Raw genomic sequence first — 19,668 nt, forward strand, 5'->3', positions numbered from 1 at the left:
TGTGTCCCAAATGGCACCCTATTCCCTATTTAGTGCACTGATTTTGGACCACGGCCCATAGGGCTCTGTTGTTGTGATTGTGACTGATGCCATTGTCTTGTCTGATTGCAGGGATTGCCTGGTCCCGGCGGCGAGAAGGGAGAAACCGGAGACGTTGGTCAGATGGTAAGATATCCTAATATCCTCGTACAATATACCTATAGAGTTGAATGAAATAGAACAGAATACTAATGTACCGATATTGAGTGTAATTGTATGGATTGTACACAATGAATTTAGCACTGTCAGATGACTATATATATGATCATATTTTATTCCGATGTGGGTGTGATGACTCATCACTCCTTCTCTCCTTCCCTTCTAGGGTCCTCCCGGTCCCCCTGGCCCCAGAGGCCCCTCCGGACCCCCAGGAGCTGATGGCCCTCAGGGACCCCCTGGTGGTATTGGAAACCCTGGTGCTGTTGGAGTGAAGGTAAGGTCCCCCTGTTAATACACTTCACCTCAATGTACAACCCTTTCATAGTAGGCTTTTGCGCTCATAGAGCGATTGCGCTTAGAAAGCAACTTTAAAAACGACCTATCGAGTCTATGAGTCAAAAACTTTTATTCTAGTTTCAAAATGTACTACAAAGCGTGAATATGATCATTTTGGTCATACAGTCAGTCTCATCCAAAACGGAGATTTGCGAGATTATATGAAGAAGGAAAAAAAATTCACACAATGAAGGGTACCGTAACAGTTTTCCGTGGGTTGGTTTTATTTTAATCCTGCCCACATGCCCACAGCTGGGAACACCCAAGTAATCAGAGCGCACCTGCACGTGACCTGATCATAATGCCCATGGTCAATTCGATTTGACTTAGATATTCCTATGGGACTAGTTAGGCACCATCAGTAAATTACATAATGTACATGGGAAAATATTTTGAAAAGGTCAATAGCTCCGAATTTAAATTACTTAAAAACCTCAAACCAACTATAAATTGTAGAAATGCATTTACAAATATTGAAAGAATTTAATGTGACACTTAACAGATGTGCAACATTAAAATATTGTCCCATTTACATTGTGTAATTTATTGACAGTCCCTAACTATCCCCAGAGCTAGGCTATTCAAAGTCAGACCAACTTTGCCATGTTCGCACACCAGCCGGCTGAAGCTAATTGCCAAAATAATTTGGATAACGCTTACAAACCTGCTAACACAGACAAGAGACACCCAAATAAATCCACACCCCGAAACCAACTCACGCTTGAATTCAGTCATGGCCGCTAGCATTTATTAATGAACCAAATCTAAGAGCCAAATCTAAAATGATGCCAAATCAGGAAGTGCAGCTTCCTACCACTTGGCTTAGACCTCTTGGCCCCTTTGGGAGCATAGGGCATTCACCATGGCTCTTTGAGATATACATACATAACAGAGGACTCAGACAGTATTGGGATGCGTAGTTGTTACGTATCTGTTCCTGCAGAGAAAATGCCCATGGTTTACGTCAGTCCAGAGTGGATGGCAAGATCTATTTACCATGTTGCTGAACTCAAGAGACAAAAAGTGTCTTGTCTATCCGTGTGTAACTCTAGTTTAAAGTATCAACAGGACACAGATATGCTGACTGTGCAAGAGGTCAAACAATTGTCAGTTTGAGTTTCAGTACAACCTATATTGTAATTCAGATCACCACTCATTCATCTTTGCAAAGCTTCCGTCATCATTAATAGTTGATGCTGCTGTTTTAAAGTTTTAAAACTTTTTTTTTTAAATGGGAAAGGCTCATTTTCATTCTCAAGTGAAAACGAGCAACACACGCACACACACACACACACACACACACACACACACACACACACACACACACAGAATCGTGTACAGCTAACCTTGTGCGACACACAATTCAGTCCCATTCAAAATCAAAATTTTCCTAACCCATACCCTTACCCTAACCCTAACCTTAACCCAAAAACCTAACCTTAACCCAAGCTCCTAATCCTAAAACTAACCGTAGCTCCTAACCCTTAACATAATTCTAACACACACACACACACACACACACACACACACACACACACACACACACACACACACAGACACACACACACACACACACACACACACACACACACAGCTTAATGGTAGTCATCCTCAGCAGTATTATCGCTGGAGAGAGTAGAAGTGTGAATAAATTATCCAAGCTACTGTACCTAAGACGCTGTGCTGCTGAGTGCATTATTAAAAACACCTCGTCGAAAAAAAGCCTTGGCGTTTGGCTCGCCTTCGGGGGGGGGGGGGGGGGGGGGGGGGGGGTCTACCGTCCGGTCTGCAAGCTCTCTGCACTACGACAGTGGCGTGAATAGTTTTTTTCTGGTCCAGTCGACGGGATGACCTTCCCCCTGGGAGCACACATCCACCCCTTCCTCAAACAAAACCTTAGCTCACTGCAATCGCAATCCTTTCTCTGGCTGATCTGATCTGAGCTGTTCTGGCAGCTTTTATAGCAGGGGTTAGGCCAGGCCTGCTAACAGCAGCTTTGGTGTGTTACGGATCATAGTGGTTGTCTTTTAGTCTTCTTTTCTCCCTCTATCTATCCCTCTATATCCCCCCCATCTCTCTCTCTCACACTATGGGGAATAAGGTGCCATTTTGGATGGAAGCCCTATGTGGAGTCAGGCTTCCCAGAGAGCCAGATACACAGGGCTGTATAACATCTTTAGAAATAGCTTAGGAGATAATCTCTCATGCCTTTAAACAGGTCTCTCTATCTGCTCTCTCTGCTGCCTGGGAGTGGACATCCTGACAGAAACAAGAACTCTTTGGGAAAGAGGCGAGATGCTTATTTATTTAGACTACGAATGGGTGGGTATGACCATACAGAGCTAGGTCTGTGGAGGAGGGAGAATAGGTATATTGTTGTACACTAGGCACAGCTTGGCTTGGCTCTGTGACGTTTGATCCAAATAGACCAAGACAGGCACTTTGCTCTGTCTCTGGTTTCCCCATCCCGCAGACCAGGGTTACGTAAACATTGTCTCTAGGAACACGTGTGCTGGCAACGTTTATATCCCGATGGGGACTGTGACGACGGGGCTTTATGTGACATTGAATAATGATAGGGCCTGAAGCCTGGGCCTTTTACCCAATAAGACAGGCAGGGAGGGAGGGAGAGGGAGGGAGGGAGAGTTGAGGATGTATGGAGACCAGGGAGGACCCAAAGTTCGCCCGCTCCTGGCCCAGCTCTGACTGGCTGTGATGGATTGAAACCTCTGGTGTCATCTCTTTCTATCCCCAATTGGGGGTGACCAAGGACGTCAGTAAATATGACTTCTTTTTTTTTTGTCGTTTTGGTTCACTGAACTGAATTGTTTTTATTTTTCTTGTGTTCTCTCTCTCTCTCTCTCTCTCTCTGTCTCTCTCTCTCTCTCTGTCTCTCTCTCTCTCTGTCTCTCTCTCTCTCTCTCTCTCTCTCTCTCTTTCTCTCTCTCTCTCTCTCTCTCTCTCTCTCTCTCTCTCTCTCTCTCTCTCTGTCTCTCTCTTTCCGTCTCTCAGGGTGATTCAGGTGAAAGCGGAGAGCCTGGTCTTCAGGGAGAACTTGGCGGACCTGTAAGAGAACCCGAAAGAACCTGCACACTACCATCATCATTCAACAGAACAACACTCTCACCACAGCACTGCACTACACTACTACTGCCTCTCCACAGAAGAGAAAGAATTACACTGCTGCATACGCAATAATGGCCCGATTCATTCATGTATTACAACAGATAAAATGAGACTATTCCTCTGCTATTGAAACAATTACACAATTCGATACACAGTTCTGAAATGACAACTTCACCATTAGCGTAACCGTAGTTGAATTAAAACCATTATGAAAAGAAAGCCCGCCAACCACATGGAGTGTGATAAGCACACCCCTACTGTGCATTGACATAAACACATTATTGACACACTAACACTGGTGACACGCTAGTAAAAAAAAACTGTTAACACACTGTTGACACACTGCCCCACCTGTCACAGGGCCCAAGAGGAGAGCGAGGAGAGAAGGGAGAGGGCGGTCCTGCTGGCTCTGCTGGACCCCCCGGCCCTAAAGGTCCCCCTGGAGACGACGGTCCTAAAGGAAGTCCTGTAAGTCCTGGTTACACGTCTCTGTAGAGTCGCATGTTACCCGTATTGCAGTTGAGTCCCGTAACTGCCCTGCGAATGTATTCCCCCAATGGGTGTTATGGATTTGTGATGAGTTGTCAGTGGGAGCCAAGGTAAGAGGGATTCCCTTTATGTGTTAATAAATTAGCCCTAGAGTCACTCTGGATACTGAGCATTTTGTCTGATTTTATTTCCAGGGTCCAAGTGGTTTCCCTGGTGATCCTGGTCCCCCTGGCGAGATCGGACAGGCTGTAAGTCACTGAAATGTTAAAATGACATTGTTTTGACCTCCAGTTCCCGTAACGCGTTGGTACCAATTGAAATGTTTAAAAAAAATCCCAGACTGTGCTCTATCCGTCCAACGCAACTTTTACAACGTCTCTTTTTCTCCTCCTCCCAGGGTTTAGACGGTCCTCCTGGTGACAAGGGAGACGACGGAGAGGCTGGTCAACCTGTGAGTCTCGCCTAGCGCATTACTACACCCGTCCTAACGTCAAAACAGGCATTAACGAACTCGAACGTCTCTCAATTCTGAAGGGAACTGCAGTAAACAACCTGGGCGGTACAAGAGTTTTTAGCACCAGTGACTTTTTTGCTCTCATCCCGTAATGTGAACCTTATCCTTTCTCACCTCCTTAGGGTTCCCCTGGACCCACCGGAGAGTCTGGTCCTTCTGGCCCACCAGGAAAGAGAGGCCCCCATGGAACAGTTGGACCCGAGGGCAGGCAAGGAGAGAAGGGAGCCAAGGGAGAGTCTGGTCTGGAGGGCCCACAGGGAAAGACAGGCCCAGTTGGTCCTCAGGGAGCACCTGGCAAGCAAGGTTCGGAAGGTCTCAGAGGTATCCCTGGCCCAGTTGTGAGTACAGCATTATTTCATATTTTTACTTCTTTGTGTCATAGCCATTACAGTTCCTAGGGGCAGTAACTGTGGATGTCCACAACACACATAGATTAGCATAGTGTCTGATCTACAAAAGCTATTGCTAAAAAAAAAAGCACACGCTATAGGCATGAGGTCATAATACCAATATTGTATGTGAAGATCAGTGGGTTAAAGCATTGACTCTCTGAATGTTTGCAGGGGGAACAAGGTCTTCCGGGTTCTTCAGGCCCTGACGGACCCCCTGGACCTATGGTGAGGACAGTCTAACCTTTCACCCTTGACCCTGGGTTGTTTGATGTCACAGGATTCACAGTACCTTGTCTAATTGGGCCAGACATGTAATATTATCTGTCCTCCCTCTCTACTCTTCTTCCTTCCTTCCTTCCTTCTGTCTCTCTCTACCCCTCTACCATTATATTTCCATCTCTCTCTCGCTACTCCTCTCTCCCTCGCAGGGTCCTCCAGGATTACCCGGTTTGAAGGGAGACTCTGGTATTAAGGGTGAAAAGGTGAGCCCCCTCTTTCAACACATTATTGACCACATGTCACTGTTGTACAGTGAAATATTGACGTCAATACCTGTTGCATGCATGGCTGAATATCACATATGGGATTGATCTTCCACTGTTAATGAGGTTGATGTCTAATAGCCCACAGAGATGCTGTATAATGCATACCTTACACATTCACGTTAATGATGACTGACTGCTTTGTGTTCAAACCTATCGATTGTTTATCTGGTATCAGCTCCAGAGCAGTGAGTCATCACACTAATGATGTAAGGTTGGCAGAGAGACAGACGTGAGTAATTCAATGTTTAATTGATTATTGAAGTACGTTTGTTTCTGACACCCTCCTCAGGGCCACCCTGGTCTTATCGGTTTGATCGGGCCCCCAGGTGAGCAGGGAGAAAAGGGTGACAGAGGTCTGCCAGGCCCCCAGGGAACATCAGGACCCAAAGGAGACAATGTGAGAACACCCCCAACTCAAATAACATGTAATATTAGAACAAGAAGGATACTCACGTACAAAACGTTATAGCAAGGCTCCAACTCAGCCTGACATTAGTTAACCTAATAGTTACATGTTTTAGTTTGGTCGGGCATATAGTGGATCATATCAAGTCGTTAAACAGCACCGTAAAATGTTTGATCACAAAATAATGACAATAAGGATACTTTTTTTCACCCTCTCTCCTTCCTCTCTATCCTCCCTCCCTCTCTCTCCAGGGTATTGCTGGCCCCTCAGGTCCTCTTGGTCCCCTGGGACCCCCAGGATTACCTGGTCCTCCTGGACCTAAAGGAGCTAAGGGATCATCGGTAAGTGTCCCCGACCAACCACCATGGCCCTCTCTAAACCATGTCACACTGTCCCCTCTTAGCCATGTCCTACTATACATAGAGGCTGTGTGTATGACGCTGTGTTGTGCTCTGTCTTCCTCAGGGTCAAACTGGTCCCAAGGGAGAGACTGGTGTTCCTGGACAACCAGGGCCTCCTGTAAGTTGTCGCCACGATTGTGTGACGTCATTACATATTGTTGTTTTATAGTTCCATATGTTGTATGTGTTACTTTACGGAAACTATATGCACAATTATTCATTGAGTAAACGGAACTTTGCTATATGACGGTTTAGAATAGAATACAATAGTATGCTCCCACTTAAAACCACTCTCTTCTTCCACTCTTGTCACCTCCTTCCCTCCTCCTCTCCCCCTCTCTCTCCTTCTCCACCTCCACAGGGTCCTCCCGGTGATGTCATCCACCCGCTGCCCATGCAGTCGAATCCAAAGAGGAGCCGCAGGAACATCGACGCCAGCCAGATGATGGACGAGGCCAACGCCGATGCCAACTACAAAGACTACGACGACGGCATGGAGGAGATCTTCGGATCCCTCAACTCCCTCAAGCTGGAGATCGAGCAGATGAAGCACCCGCTGGGAACGCAGAGCAACCCTGCCCGCACCTGCAAGGACCTGCAACTCTGCCACCCCGACTTCCCCGATGGTGGGCATGGAAAATCTGAAATTCCAAATCTGACGTGCTCTGATTGTGTTCTGTTAATACATGACGTTAATAAGTCTTTGGGTGATATAGTCCAGGAGTAATCCGACTTTGTATGAAAAAGACGCCCAGAGCACGTTGTCGAGCATCTATCTTAGACAAGTGTGTAGGATGTCAATGCCAAGGGTCAAGTGTCATTACAGTGGACTTAAGTGGGATAGAGAAATAGGATTAGCCATCAATAATGTCTTTGATGATATTTCCTGTCGTCGCAGTGTAAGTGGGCTAAAGAGTATGCCCTCTCTTGAAGGCTAAATCATGCTCATTTAAACATTGAATGACCTCTGATGAAAACGTTTCTAATTGTTAAGGTTCCGTCCTTCCCCCCTCTCCTTCCCTCTTCGCCTTTTTCTCCCTCCCCCCTCTCACTCCCTATTTTTGGTTGTTTTCAGGTGAATACTGGATCGACCCCAACCAGGGTTGCTCGAGGGACTCGTTCAAGGTCCACTGTAATTTCACAGCAGGAGGAGAGAGCTGCATCTACCCTGACAAGAAGTCTGAAGGGGTAAGTCATGGTGCTTTTACATAAAGAACTGGTCAAATGGTCACATTTTGAGAGCCAGTGATAGAAATTCAATGGGAGAACATGCTTAAAATGAATGCTTACACATTTTAAAGGTTTTAGTTGATATAATGAGGGAAATACACATTCTTAAAAGCAGGCATGATGGCCTCCTGAGTGGTGCAGTGCTAGCTGTGTCACTAGAGATCCTGGTTCAAGTCCAGGCTCTGTCGCTGCCGGCCGCGACTGGGAGACCCACAGGGCAGCGCACAATTGGCCCAGTGTCGTCCGGGTTAGGGGAGGGTTTAGCCGGCAGGGATGTTCTTGTCCCATCGCGCTGCCGCGTACCGCATTGTGTCAAGAAGCGGTACGCCTTAGCTGGGTTGGGTTTCGGAGGACGCACGGCTCTCGACCTTCGCCTCTCCCGAGTCCGTACGGGAGTTGCAGCGATGAGACAAGACTGTAACTACCAATTAGATACCACGAAATTGGGGCGAAAAAGGGGTAAAAAGAAATACAAATAAAAACTGGCATGATGATATTTCTGGTTGATTTAAATAGTGTGTTTAATTTGTGTTGTATCTACAATGTAGATGTGTATGATGTGTATGATGTGTATGATGTGGATAAGTGAATGTAATTGTTCTTCTTCCCAGAGCCCAGGAAAACTACCTTGCATATAAATCATATATACCTCTCTTTTGACAGTACTGCATAATCACATAACACCTCCTCCTGTGCCTGCACACATCATGTTTCATCATTACCTTACTGGCATGGGTGTAATATCAAGAGGATCCTCCAAGCCCCTAGGGGGCAGTCACTCCCATGTAAGATGCTTGGTGTTGCACACTGCTGACGTCATGAGTTCAATGAATATATTTGGGGCAGTCACTCACTGTCAACGGAGAGTCAACTATTCACACACATGCACGCACCATCACACACCGGTGTATAAACACATCCGTTTTGCCATGCCATCCTCTAGTTAAGTGTCAGTAGCTTAGTGTTGTGCCTGGCCCAAACGCTTGTAATAGGTTAAGGCAGGTTACAGGCACCCAGAGAGGATTCTGCTGGATGATTATGCATGGAGAACAGGAGAGGAGATGAGAGACGAGGAGGAGAGGAGAAGTAAAACACAGGAAAGTTTGTCAGTGACAGGTCAGGGAGATCTGTAATGGCTTTCTGCTACAGGACATGTTAACGATTTGCTGGCACGCTGAGGCACAGAGGAGCAGGAGTTTGCATAAGTTCAGAATAATGAACCTGCCTTTTTATAGCCAGGGAGAGCGATGGGCCAGTGGGATGGTTTCGTTGGTGTAGAGTGGAGAGAGAGAGAGGACATATGAGCAGAGGCCCTGACATTGACATACACACATGTGGACACCTGCGCATGCACACACACACCCTCTCTCTCTCCTTCCCTGCTAGCCTGAGACACTATATCCCTAGATAGATAGATAGATAGATAGATAGATAGATAGATAGATAGATAGATAGATAGATAGATAGATAGATAGATAGATAGATAGATAGATAGCAGAGGGGGAAAAAAGAGTCAAGCTCAAATCAAAGTTACGTTTTTTGCGTGAACAAGCGTGGACACGCTGGAATTTGAATGCACTGTAGTGAATAAGAGAAAATGCACTTCAAATTTGAAAGCAAGTCTATTTTCCTTGTGTCTACGCGAAGCAATGCTGGTAAAGTGAGCGGATAAATAGCCAGAAAATAAACTTTGTGAATTGTTATGTCTGGAATTGTGACACACCTATATAAACTCGGCAAAAAAAGTAACGCCCCTTTTTCAGGACCCTGTCATTCAAAGATAATTCGTAAAATTCCAAATAACTTCACAGATCTTCATTGTAAAGGGTTTAAACACTGTTTCCCATAAACAATTAATGAACATGCACCTGTGGAATGGTGACACTAACAGCTTACAGACGGTAGGCAATTAAGGTCACAGTTATGAAAACTTAGGACACTAAAGAGGCCTTTCTACTGACTCTGAACAACACCAAAAGAAAGATAATCCCTGCTCATCTGCGTGAACGTGCGTTAGGCATGCTGCAAGGAGGCATGAGGACTGCAGATGTGGACAGGGCATAAATTGCAATGTCCGTACTGTGAGACGCCTAAGAACGCACTACAGGGAGACATGATGGACAGCTGATCGTCCTCGCAGTGGTAGACCAAGTGCAACAACACATGCACAGGATCGATACATCCGAACATCACACCTGCGGGACAGGTACAGGATGGCAACAACAACTGCCCGAGTTACACCAGGAACGCACAATCCCTCCATTAGTGCTCAGACTGTCCGCAATAGTCTTGAGAGAGGCTGGACTGAGGGCTTGTAGGCCTGTTGTAAGGCAGGTCCTCACCAGACATCACTGGAAACAACGTCGCCTATGGGCACAAACCCACCGTCGCTGGACCAGACAGGACTGGCAAAAAGTGCAAGTCACTGTATTGTCTCACCAGGGGTGATGGTCGGATTTGCGTTTATCGTCAAAGGAATGAGCGTTACACCGAGGCCTGTACACTGGTGAGGGATCTATTTGGAGGTGGAGGGTCCATCATGGTATTTGTGTCACATCACCATCGGACTGAGATTGTTGTCATTGCAATCTCAATGCTGTGCGTTACAGGGAAGACATCCTCCTCCCTCATGTGGTACCCTTCCTGCAGGCGCATCCTGACATGACCCTCCAGCATGACAATGCCACCAGCCATACTGCTCGTTCTGTGAATGATTTCCTGCAAGACAAGAATGTCAGTGTTCTGCCATGGCCATCGAAGAGCCCGGATCTCAATCCCATTGAGCACGTCTGGGACCTGTTGGATCGGAGGGTGAGGGCTAGGGCCATTCCCCCCAGAAATGTCCGGGAACTTGCAGGTGCCTTGGTGGAAGAGTGGGGTAACATCTCACAGCAAGAACTGGCAAATCGGGTGCAGTCCATGAGGAGGAGATGCACAACAGTACTTAATGCAGCTGGTGGCCACACCAGATACGGACTATTACTCTTGTTCAGGGACACATTATTAAATTTATGTTAGTCACATGTCTGTGGACCTGTTTATGTCTCAGTTGTTGAATCTTGTTATGTTCATACAAATATTTACACATGTTAAGTTTGCTGAAAATAAACACACTTGACAGTGAGAGGACGTTTCTTTTTTTGCTGAGTTTAAATATATATATATATATAGTTAAAAAGTGCCTATTTAGTGTTGATAAGTTTAACTGCCAGTGCCAATAATAGGCCTACGTATTTGAAAACAATAACATTATCCCTACCTTTGTTGATTTAGAGCACAGGCATATAGCCTAGGCATGCTACGGCTGGGGAACTCCACGAACTCCGTTCAAGAGAGAATGTTGTTGTGTAGAAAGAACGAGACTAGCTGAATTCTTTATAAACTGCTAGGGTGTATTAGCTACGACTCCCCTCACATTCGTGAGCCAACATAACAGGAGGCAGATACGGTGGCTCCCGTAGGACATATGAGGTGAGTCAAAAGGAACAGAACAATGATTCACAAGGTCTACATAGCGAAGATAACAAATACAACTGTTTATTATGGAATATCATGACAATTAAGTGTATGTGAATTCAAGCTCTACTCTCGCACGCAAATTGTGACACCATTGACGGTTTCCGTTTTAGAAGTAGAGGGTATCAGTTCTCTCCCCCAGTGTGCCCCCCTCTGGTGCTCGCGCCGAACTAAAGGTGCCTTTCAAAACAGCATGGTGTGTGTTTAATGTATGCTGTCTCCCAGCGTTAATTGATCTCCAGCTGAACATTCATGAACACATTAAGGCGTTGATGACAAGCCTTGTATAAACCCTGCATCAGACTCATCTAGCTCATTACTGAGCTAGCCATAATATTCAAATGATTGTTGTTTGAATAAGTCCATCACACTGGAGTACTACTGGCCATTTAGTCTGATACAGATCTTAATGGGGAAAAAACAAAGATAATTATTGGTGGTTATAAAGAACCAAAAGCTGAACAGAATTTAAAAAATATATATAATTCTAGATGTTTTACAGCTTTTAAATTGAAAGGTGACTTATTGTTGGCTCTACAGTGAAAGCTTAACTGGCTTTAAATGAAAACCATAAAAACAAGCCACCTACTGTACTTGTCTCATCATAAACAGCAGAAGCTTAAACCATAATGTATAGTCACTTCTGTATGGTTGTAGAGCAACACACTTAGCAGAAGGGAAAATGGGGCATCTGTAAGGCTTTCCCTTGGAGGCTAACGGCTGCATCCAAAATGGCACCTTTATTGCCTTGATAGTGCACTACCCTGGTAATGCACTACCCTGGTAATGCACTACCCTGGTAATGCACTATAAAGGGAATAGGGTGTAATTTGAAATGCAGCCAATGTCTCCTAACTAATCACTGTGTACTCATTAATATATTATCAGTAATTAGCTGCCAGACAATGTTTATACAAAACGCCATAATGGCTTACTAAGCCTAAGGTCTTTTACACTGTTCCGGGCTGTTCGGTGTCACCCGATACTCCTGCAGGTCTGGCAGACGCTACGGAGAGCCACGGAAACGAGGGAGGGGAGGGGGAGACGAATGAGGGATGAAGCATTTCTTTTTTTCAGGAGGCTGTTCTTACTGTTTTTCTTTCTTTAACCTTCATTTTTTCTCCTCCTCCTCCTCCTCCTCTTCCCCCCTTTTTCGCTCCCTCCGTACCCAGACTAGGCTCACATCCTGGGTAAAGGAGATCCCTGGCTCCTGGTTCAGTGAATTCAAACGTGGTAAACTGGTAAGCCCCCCTGACGCCCCCCTTCCCCCCGTCCCCTTCCCTTTTTCCTGAACAGCTCATCTCATATTTTACAGAGCAAAATGGCAAAATGGCCCAAAGACGCCCCGGGTTCTTGGTATAGTCGCTACAAGCGAGGTTCCATGGTAAGTGGCACGCCCGCAGGTCTCTGGAGGCCCAGCAAGAGTGACTCCTTGCTGGGTCTCTGAGGGCCTAAGGGCCCTGCATGGTTCTGGTTCTGGTACTGGTCAGTACTGGTTCTGCATGGATCCTGTACTGGTTGGTACTCGTCTCTGACTGGCACTCTGGCTTGTGGTTGTGGCGACACTGCTCTGCATGGTTCAGCATGATCAAGCTCAGCTCACCTTCAGTAAGACACAGCTGTAGGTGAAGGCTCATCCCAGAATAGAGGGAGACAGAGTTGGTGGAGCAGACACACACACAGACATTCTTTACCATGGCAACTGGTAGAAACGTCAATAGAAACGTCAATAGAAAAAGGTAAGTGTAGTACAAAAGTCGTTAACTGTTGCCATGGAAAGGTATGACTGTAAATGCATCCACTCAACCTGACTACCTCTGAAGTTGGAGAGCGTCACCTAGAAGTGACTGAGTGCCTTGACAGTCTCCTAGTTAGACACACATTTTACATTTAAACACAGTAACAACAACTACTCCTATTGACCTCTGCATTTTCCAGTTGACTCAGATGCATACTGTATAAATACATACCTATTCATAAATAGGTATGCATCTATAGTGAAAGCTACTCACAGGAGAGTGATTAGAAACCATTTTGTTCCTGCTACACTCATTTCACACACTCACTTCCTCATTCACTTCCTCATTCACTCTCACATCAGGATTACGGTAGGCAACAACACAGATTCAATGTGAACAGGTGAACAAAGGTCAGTCACTCAGTCACTATCCCAGGGGCTTTTGGGTACTCTGCCACTTTTGACTTGCGGCTGTGGTGAAGAGGTAATGTTTCCATGGCGATGTAGCGCAGGTTCTACACGCTGATTCTGCGGGGAGGGGGGGGGGGGGGGGGGGAGACAGACAGGAGCAGGTGAGGACCTACCGAGATCCTCTCTGAGTACTTGGAAACTCACAAAGGTGAGGGGTACTACTCCCTTTAGGAGCCACTGATGAACAGACACTCATACTAGACATAATGGACATAGTTATCATCCTATTCATATTTCCAAACTCCCTATATGGCCACCTTGTAAGTGCTTGAAAATATATATAAACGCAACATACATCAATTTCAAAGATTTTACTGAGTTACAGTTCATATAAGGAAATTAGTCATTTGAAATAAATAAATGAGGCCCTAATCTATGGATTTCAAATGACTGGGCAGGGGTGGAGCCATGGGTGGGCCTACGCCCTCCACCCACTGGAGAGCCAGGCCTAGCCAATCAGAATTAGTCTTCCCCCACAAAAAGGCTTCATTACAGACAGAAATACTCCTCAGTTTCATCAGCTGGTTGGCTGGTCTCAGATGATCCTGCAGGTGAAGAAGCCAGCACAAGTTGCACCTGTGTAATTTGACCTTTATTTAACTAGGCGAGCCAATTAAGAACAAATTCTTATTTACAAAGACAGCCTACCCTGGCCAGACCTGGATGATGCTGGGCCAGTTGTGCGCCACCCTATGGGACTCCCAATCACAGCCGGTTGTGATACAGTCTGGAATTGAACCAGGGTCTGTAGTCACATCTCCTAGTACTGAGATGCAGTGCCTTAAACCGCTGTGCCACTCGGGAGCCCACCCAGTGATCATGCTGTTTATTCAGCTTCTTGATATACCACCCTTGTCAAGTGGATGGATTATCTTGCCAAAGGAGAAATGATCCCTAAAAGGGATGTAAACAAATTTGTACACAAAATGTGAGAGAAATAAGTGTTTTGTTCATATGGAACATTTCTGGGATTGTTTATTTCAGCTCATGAAACATGGGACCAACACTTTACATGTTGCGTTTATATTTTTGTTCAGTATACAACATGTACATAGGATTTGATTACTTCCTTCTCATGGTCATTTGTAATGTCCATTGTTGTCCAGTTTGTATTTGTGTGAGAATATCTATACACACACACACAAAACACACACATCAGTGGCTCCCTTCTCCTACTGCATGGCATGGGCGTTGCATGCGCTTGGCTCTTGGTCTCAGTCAGTCCTGTTTGTCTGAAAGAAGAAGAGAACCCTGTGGAACTGATGGTGGAACACTGCGGGTTGGTATGGAAACGGATCTCCACCGTAATAGTTCAGTGGCATCACACCAAAGACTGATGTTACCATGTTGTTACCTTGACAGATCATCAGTCGCTATTAGTAACCATTAGAGCCAAACTACATTTGTTTAGCATTCACATAAACAAGGCGAATTAGGCAAATTCTACATTTCACAAACCGATTTAACTAAAGCATTATTTATTTCATTAAGACAATTATGTTTGTGCATAATGTTTTATATTTCCTAATGAGCTTGTTTCAAAAACAGAGAATGTCAATTTCCTTGATAAAAGCTCAAATGTTTAATTGCGGATACAGTGGCTTCTCGATTGAGAGTTATATCGTCACTTGTTCATTGCTTGTAGACTGCTATTCCTACAGAACCATTGTAATCTTTCAGCAGAGAATAAGTCAGTCAGTATCTAAGGCCCCAGAGCCTGTGGATTAGAGCTCATGTTGTAACCCCTGTCTGCCTTGCTGTTTCTCAGACACGAGCTTACTCCTAGAGCCCCAGACAGTCAGACAGAGCCCATAATACAGCAACCCTCTCCATCCCTCCCAAAAGTGGGTGACGATGGCCCATATAGTTCACTCTAAAGGAGGTAACTGGGATACCGACCTCTGATATATATACCCCCCCCCCCACCTGATTATGTCGCCTGAGGAATCGAGACGATGTCCTACTCCTGTAGCGCCACCGTGAATTATGGGTAATGAAGCGTAACATGCTTTCTGGAGACGCGCCGGACGTTGTTGATCTCCTTAACCATAACCCCCCCCTCTCCCCCGAGCAGCAGTGAAAGATGGGACGAATGCGCGTCGCGGCCTACTACACCGACCTAATTGACATCCACAATTCTGTTAGGCCAGCTAGTAGCATCGGAGAGGTAGAGGCAAGGAATGTTGACCTGTTTGAGTGACGTTGTGTCACTCAAACAGGCGCTGTGACGCTGTGTCAACAACACAGCGCTGCTGCAGACACCTGCAGTTGTTAAAGGCTGCTGTCTGCAAACGATGACGACGACACTCATTTTACATATGAGTCATTTGGCAAACGCTCTTATCCAGAGCAACTTACAGTTAGTGCATTCATCTTAAGATAGCTAGGTGAGACAACCACATATCACAGTCCAAGTAAGTACAATGTCAGTGCTAGTAGGAAAAGACAAGTGCAAGGGTTATGTATCCATTTCTTTTTAAGACACTTTTGCAGTAGCTGTCGAAAATTTGATTTCACTGATAAAAAATAAACCCAAACGAGACACCTCACAGTACATGAGAACAGTGTTGTGTAGACTTCAGTGTTCTTGTTAGAGAATATACAGTAAAGCAATATTGTGTCTGAAATGGCACCCTATTCCATAAATAATGCACTACTTTGGATCAGCACACTGCTCAAAAGTAGTGCACTATTTCAGATGCACACAAGCACCAATAGTATGTATGTATAGTGTCTGTATTAGTCCCCAGTGTCTGTTCTGGCCTAGACCCTTTATCCCCTCTCCCTCCATCTGTAGCTCTCCTACGTGGACGCTGAGGGCAACCCCATCGGCGTGGTCCAGATGACTTTCCTGCGGCTGCTTAGCGCAGCCGCCCGCCAGAACCTAACCTACAACTGCTACCAGTCAGTGGCCTGGCACGACCAGGACGGGGACTCGTACGACAAGGCCATCCGCTTCCTGGGGTCCAATGATGAGGAGATGTCCTACGACAATAACCCCTACATCAGAGCCGTGGTGGACGGCTGTGCGGTGAGTGGCTGGAAGTTTGTGTGTGTCTTAGGGGTGTGTGTAAGGGTAAGGATATGTGTGGGTGAAATGTTCTTAGCACCGAAGCACTTTCTCACAATGTCCCTCTCTCTGTTTTCCAGTTGAAAAAGGGCTATGAAAAGACAGTACTTGAGATCAACACACCGAAGGTGGAACAGGTGCCTTTTGTTGACATAATGTTCAATGATTTCGGCGGAGCCACGCAGAAGTTTGGATTCGAAGTGGGTCCTGTCTGTTTCATCGGCTAAGACTGTTTACTGAACAAAATGGAGAAAATAAACAGCATATTTGTTTTGTCAAAAACAAAACACATGAAATGAATAGGACAATTTTTATTTGTGTAAAACATTCTGTGTTCAATAGCAACAATATGAATAAAATACAAAAATGCAAGATGAGAATACTAGAATACATTTCTGTAGGATTTCGTGAGAAATAATTAAAAGAAAGAGCAACCTTGCAACCTCCGTGTGCCTTCTCTATCACATGCAAGTTTTGAAACTGGATAAGTTAGATACTACCGACCCCTATCTTCACCCCTGACCCGTATCTCCGACCCGAAACCTCCACCCGCTCCCAGTGCACTTGATGTAGATCCAGTCTGCCTGTCCAACGCACCCGAGGCAAACCTTTACCTGGAATTCCACTGGGTTCAGAAGATTGCCATGGACTCCATCCCATTCGGCAGTTTGCTTCATTGTTTTGTTTTGATCTCTGTTTTTATTATTTTTTAAATCTCCCTCTTATCTCCCGCTTTGAATATTTTATTAATTGGTTCATTCATTCATTCATTTCTAAAAAGCTTTGTTTTGTGCATAATTGTCTCGCCGTTCTTCTGAATGGAGCTTATATAAATATATATAAATATTTTTTTTATGTTTGTAAGTACTTTCTGTATATTTTTCCAGGTAATGTTGATTGATTCTGGCTTCAAAACGTGCATGTGACCTTTTAGGAGATGATGGTTATTGGACTACATCAAATTTGCAGATCCTGAAGTGAGGAATTTGTGTGTAAATTGGAGAATAGATGAGGAATGCTTGTCTTGTTGCTGGTTGTGAATCACGCCTAATTGTAATTTAAGAACCGAATGAAAATAAAAGTTGGAGAAAAAAAAACTCTGCATTACTAAATGAGAGTTTATTTGTAGAAAACAAAATGTGTCAAGAAAAAAAATTACACAAAAACATTCCCCCTCTCCTTGTGTCCTCCTGAACGAAGTGCCTATTTTGGTGGCATTTGGACATTTCATTAACTTAAACAACCGTCTTTTTTACATCATTTTTTCCCCCAATACTTCACTATCTCTGATCTATCAACCTATATATGCAACGTGACATGTCACATTTCAATGAAGCACAGGAAATCAAGACTTAGGTGCTATTTTCTCTCCTCTGTGGTGCTATGATATTTTCTAGTTTGTTATTTTGAAAGTACAGTCATCTGATGTTGGTGATGTTAACCTGTCACCATGACTACCCTTTCTGCCTCTGACCCTCTTAGCCATTACCTCTGGCCAAATAACATCTTCACTGCATTCTTATTTATGTCCAGGGGTGTTTTAATGCATGCCAGTTTGCTTCATATTCATTCATAGATCAATGCAGTATATTATTTGATGTACTTCTCTGCTTCCAAGGCCCACTTAGTAACTACTCAAACAGTGTCTGATCATACTGCAGTTTACTTAGAATGTGTTAATTGAAATAAGATTGTACTCGAATGCCAAATGTGGGTCTAATTTATCTAACTTTCTTAGATGTCTTTAAAAAAGAAAGAAAGTAGAAGCAATACTGCAATGTTTCCATATCATGGTTCCAAGACTTGGTGCATTTTGTGAATGGATCTCAGTGATTGGTGTTATGTGTATTGGATCATCTTTTTCCACTTCGTCAAGCTTTTTCATGCTTTCCTTTTTCGGGGGTGGGGTGGAGGTGACTGGTTTGGTACATGAAATCCTCAACTCTCTTACCAAAGGTTTTGTTTATACATAGCTTTAAGTTTCTAGAGGGCCAAGAATCGATTACATAGTTTGAAATCCACTATTTTTTTTTAAATGTGACAGAATTTTCAAATGATGATTAAAATCAGATCATATAAAAGAAAAACATCTAAAAAAAAATATATATATAATAATTAATAAAAGGAAAAATGTAGTTTATTGTTCATCAGATTAGCCAGTTTAAAGGAAGAAAAGCCAGATGAAAAGCTTGTTTTTGTATTGTTCTGATTTACCTGTTGGTTTACTTCCTTTAGCCCCTAGTTATCCCCTTTGTACAAACTATGCACTCTGCCTGCTTTTTACCACTACAACATCATCACTTTTTACTTACTTATGATAAGTAGCTTGATTTTTGTTAAGTTTGACCGTTTTTACCTTCTAGATATGTGACTTGAAACATTTCTGTTAAAATAGCTGAACACACTTATTGATAATCGTTTTAAAATTTTCATTTCGATAAATCATGCCAAATTTAACATGTTTGCTCTCAATACAAGGACAAAACAATTTTGTACATTTTCAGAACCAGCAGTCAATAAAGTTTTTTGTTTTTGTTTTTTTTGTTTTACATTTGTCTGTTCATTCATTTTGTTTTTACGGTCTTGTCAAACCTGTGTAAGAGAGGATAGGAGATGGTGTTTTTGTCAATAAATCCAAGTTTACTGTGGCCACCCACTCTTGTATGTCTTTTGAAGCATTAAAACCTATCTGTATGCATGAAATTGTAAGGTTTTCTTCTCTTGTTGTTATACTTTAGAAAGACATGATCTCCAACCCACTTTTTTTAAAAGAAAAATACGTACATTTGCAAAAATCTCTGCTAAATTGAAAAACGGTCGCGTCCGTAATTGTGAAGTGTAGAGAGAACGCTAATATTGTAATTCTCTACCTAAAGCCAATGTTCATTTGTAGGATATGTATTATATTATTGAAAAAAGACATGTACATTGATACCATAGTGTTACTGGAAGGCCCCCTCTTTATCTCAGAAACAGAGATGTACCGTTAATTGGTTTTTAGTCAATATTTGCCACTTGGGTTATGGTAGCCTACCCTGATCCAAAACTCCAGATAAATGGGATTTGGAGAAAATAAATGAATGTTTTCTCATTCGTTTACAGATTGACTTTCATCAACTCTGCGTACAGAGTTAGATGGTGAATATGTTAAGTTTTTAGCAATAGCTGTTGATTTTAGAATCCACAGTTGAGGCTCTTTTCAGTCCGTAGCGCTGAAGGACATTTATACCGCGATT

The 19,668-nt window shown here is 44.0% G+C and overlaps 1 protein-coding gene across 1 annotated transcript in view; it reads left to right on the forward strand.

Annotated features, from left to right (window-relative positions):
* LOC139388535 (collagen alpha-1(V) chain-like) overlaps positions 1 to 19,080 on the forward strand; it is a 128,405-nt gene extending 109,325 nt beyond the window's left edge. The window contains exons 44-60 of the mRNA XM_071135240.1: positions 112 to 165; positions 365 to 472; positions 3,547 to 3,600; positions 4,021 to 4,128; positions 4,344 to 4,397; positions 4,547 to 4,600; positions 4,786 to 5,001; positions 5,227 to 5,280; positions 5,484 to 5,537; positions 5,890 to 5,997; positions 6,258 to 6,347; positions 6,472 to 6,525; positions 6,769 to 7,033; positions 7,483 to 7,595; positions 12,326 to 12,394; positions 16,160 to 16,393; positions 16,513 to 19,080. Of these exons, the coding sequence (XP_070991341.1) occupies positions 112 to 165; positions 365 to 472; positions 3,547 to 3,600; positions 4,021 to 4,128; positions 4,344 to 4,397; positions 4,547 to 4,600; positions 4,786 to 5,001; positions 5,227 to 5,280; positions 5,484 to 5,537; positions 5,890 to 5,997; positions 6,258 to 6,347; positions 6,472 to 6,525; positions 6,769 to 7,033; positions 7,483 to 7,595; positions 12,326 to 12,394; positions 16,160 to 16,393; positions 16,513 to 16,659 (1,836 nt within the window). The 3' untranslated portion in view covers positions 16,660 to 19,080. The remainder of the gene's footprint in view (positions 1 to 111; positions 166 to 364; positions 473 to 3,546; positions 3,601 to 4,020; positions 4,129 to 4,343; positions 4,398 to 4,546; positions 4,601 to 4,785; positions 5,002 to 5,226; positions 5,281 to 5,483; positions 5,538 to 5,889; positions 5,998 to 6,257; positions 6,348 to 6,471; positions 6,526 to 6,768; positions 7,034 to 7,482; positions 7,596 to 12,325; positions 12,395 to 16,159; positions 16,394 to 16,512) is intronic.
* The last annotated feature ends 588 nt before the right edge of the window (positions 19,081 to 19,668 follow it).

Source organism: Oncorhynchus clarkii, chromosome 29, assembly GCF_045791955.1.
Source record: "Oncorhynchus clarkii lewisi isolate Uvic-CL-2024 chromosome 29, UVic_Ocla_1.0, whole genome shotgun sequence".
Taxonomy (NCBI): Eukaryota; Metazoa; Chordata; class Actinopteri; order Salmoniformes; family Salmonidae; genus Oncorhynchus; species Oncorhynchus clarkii.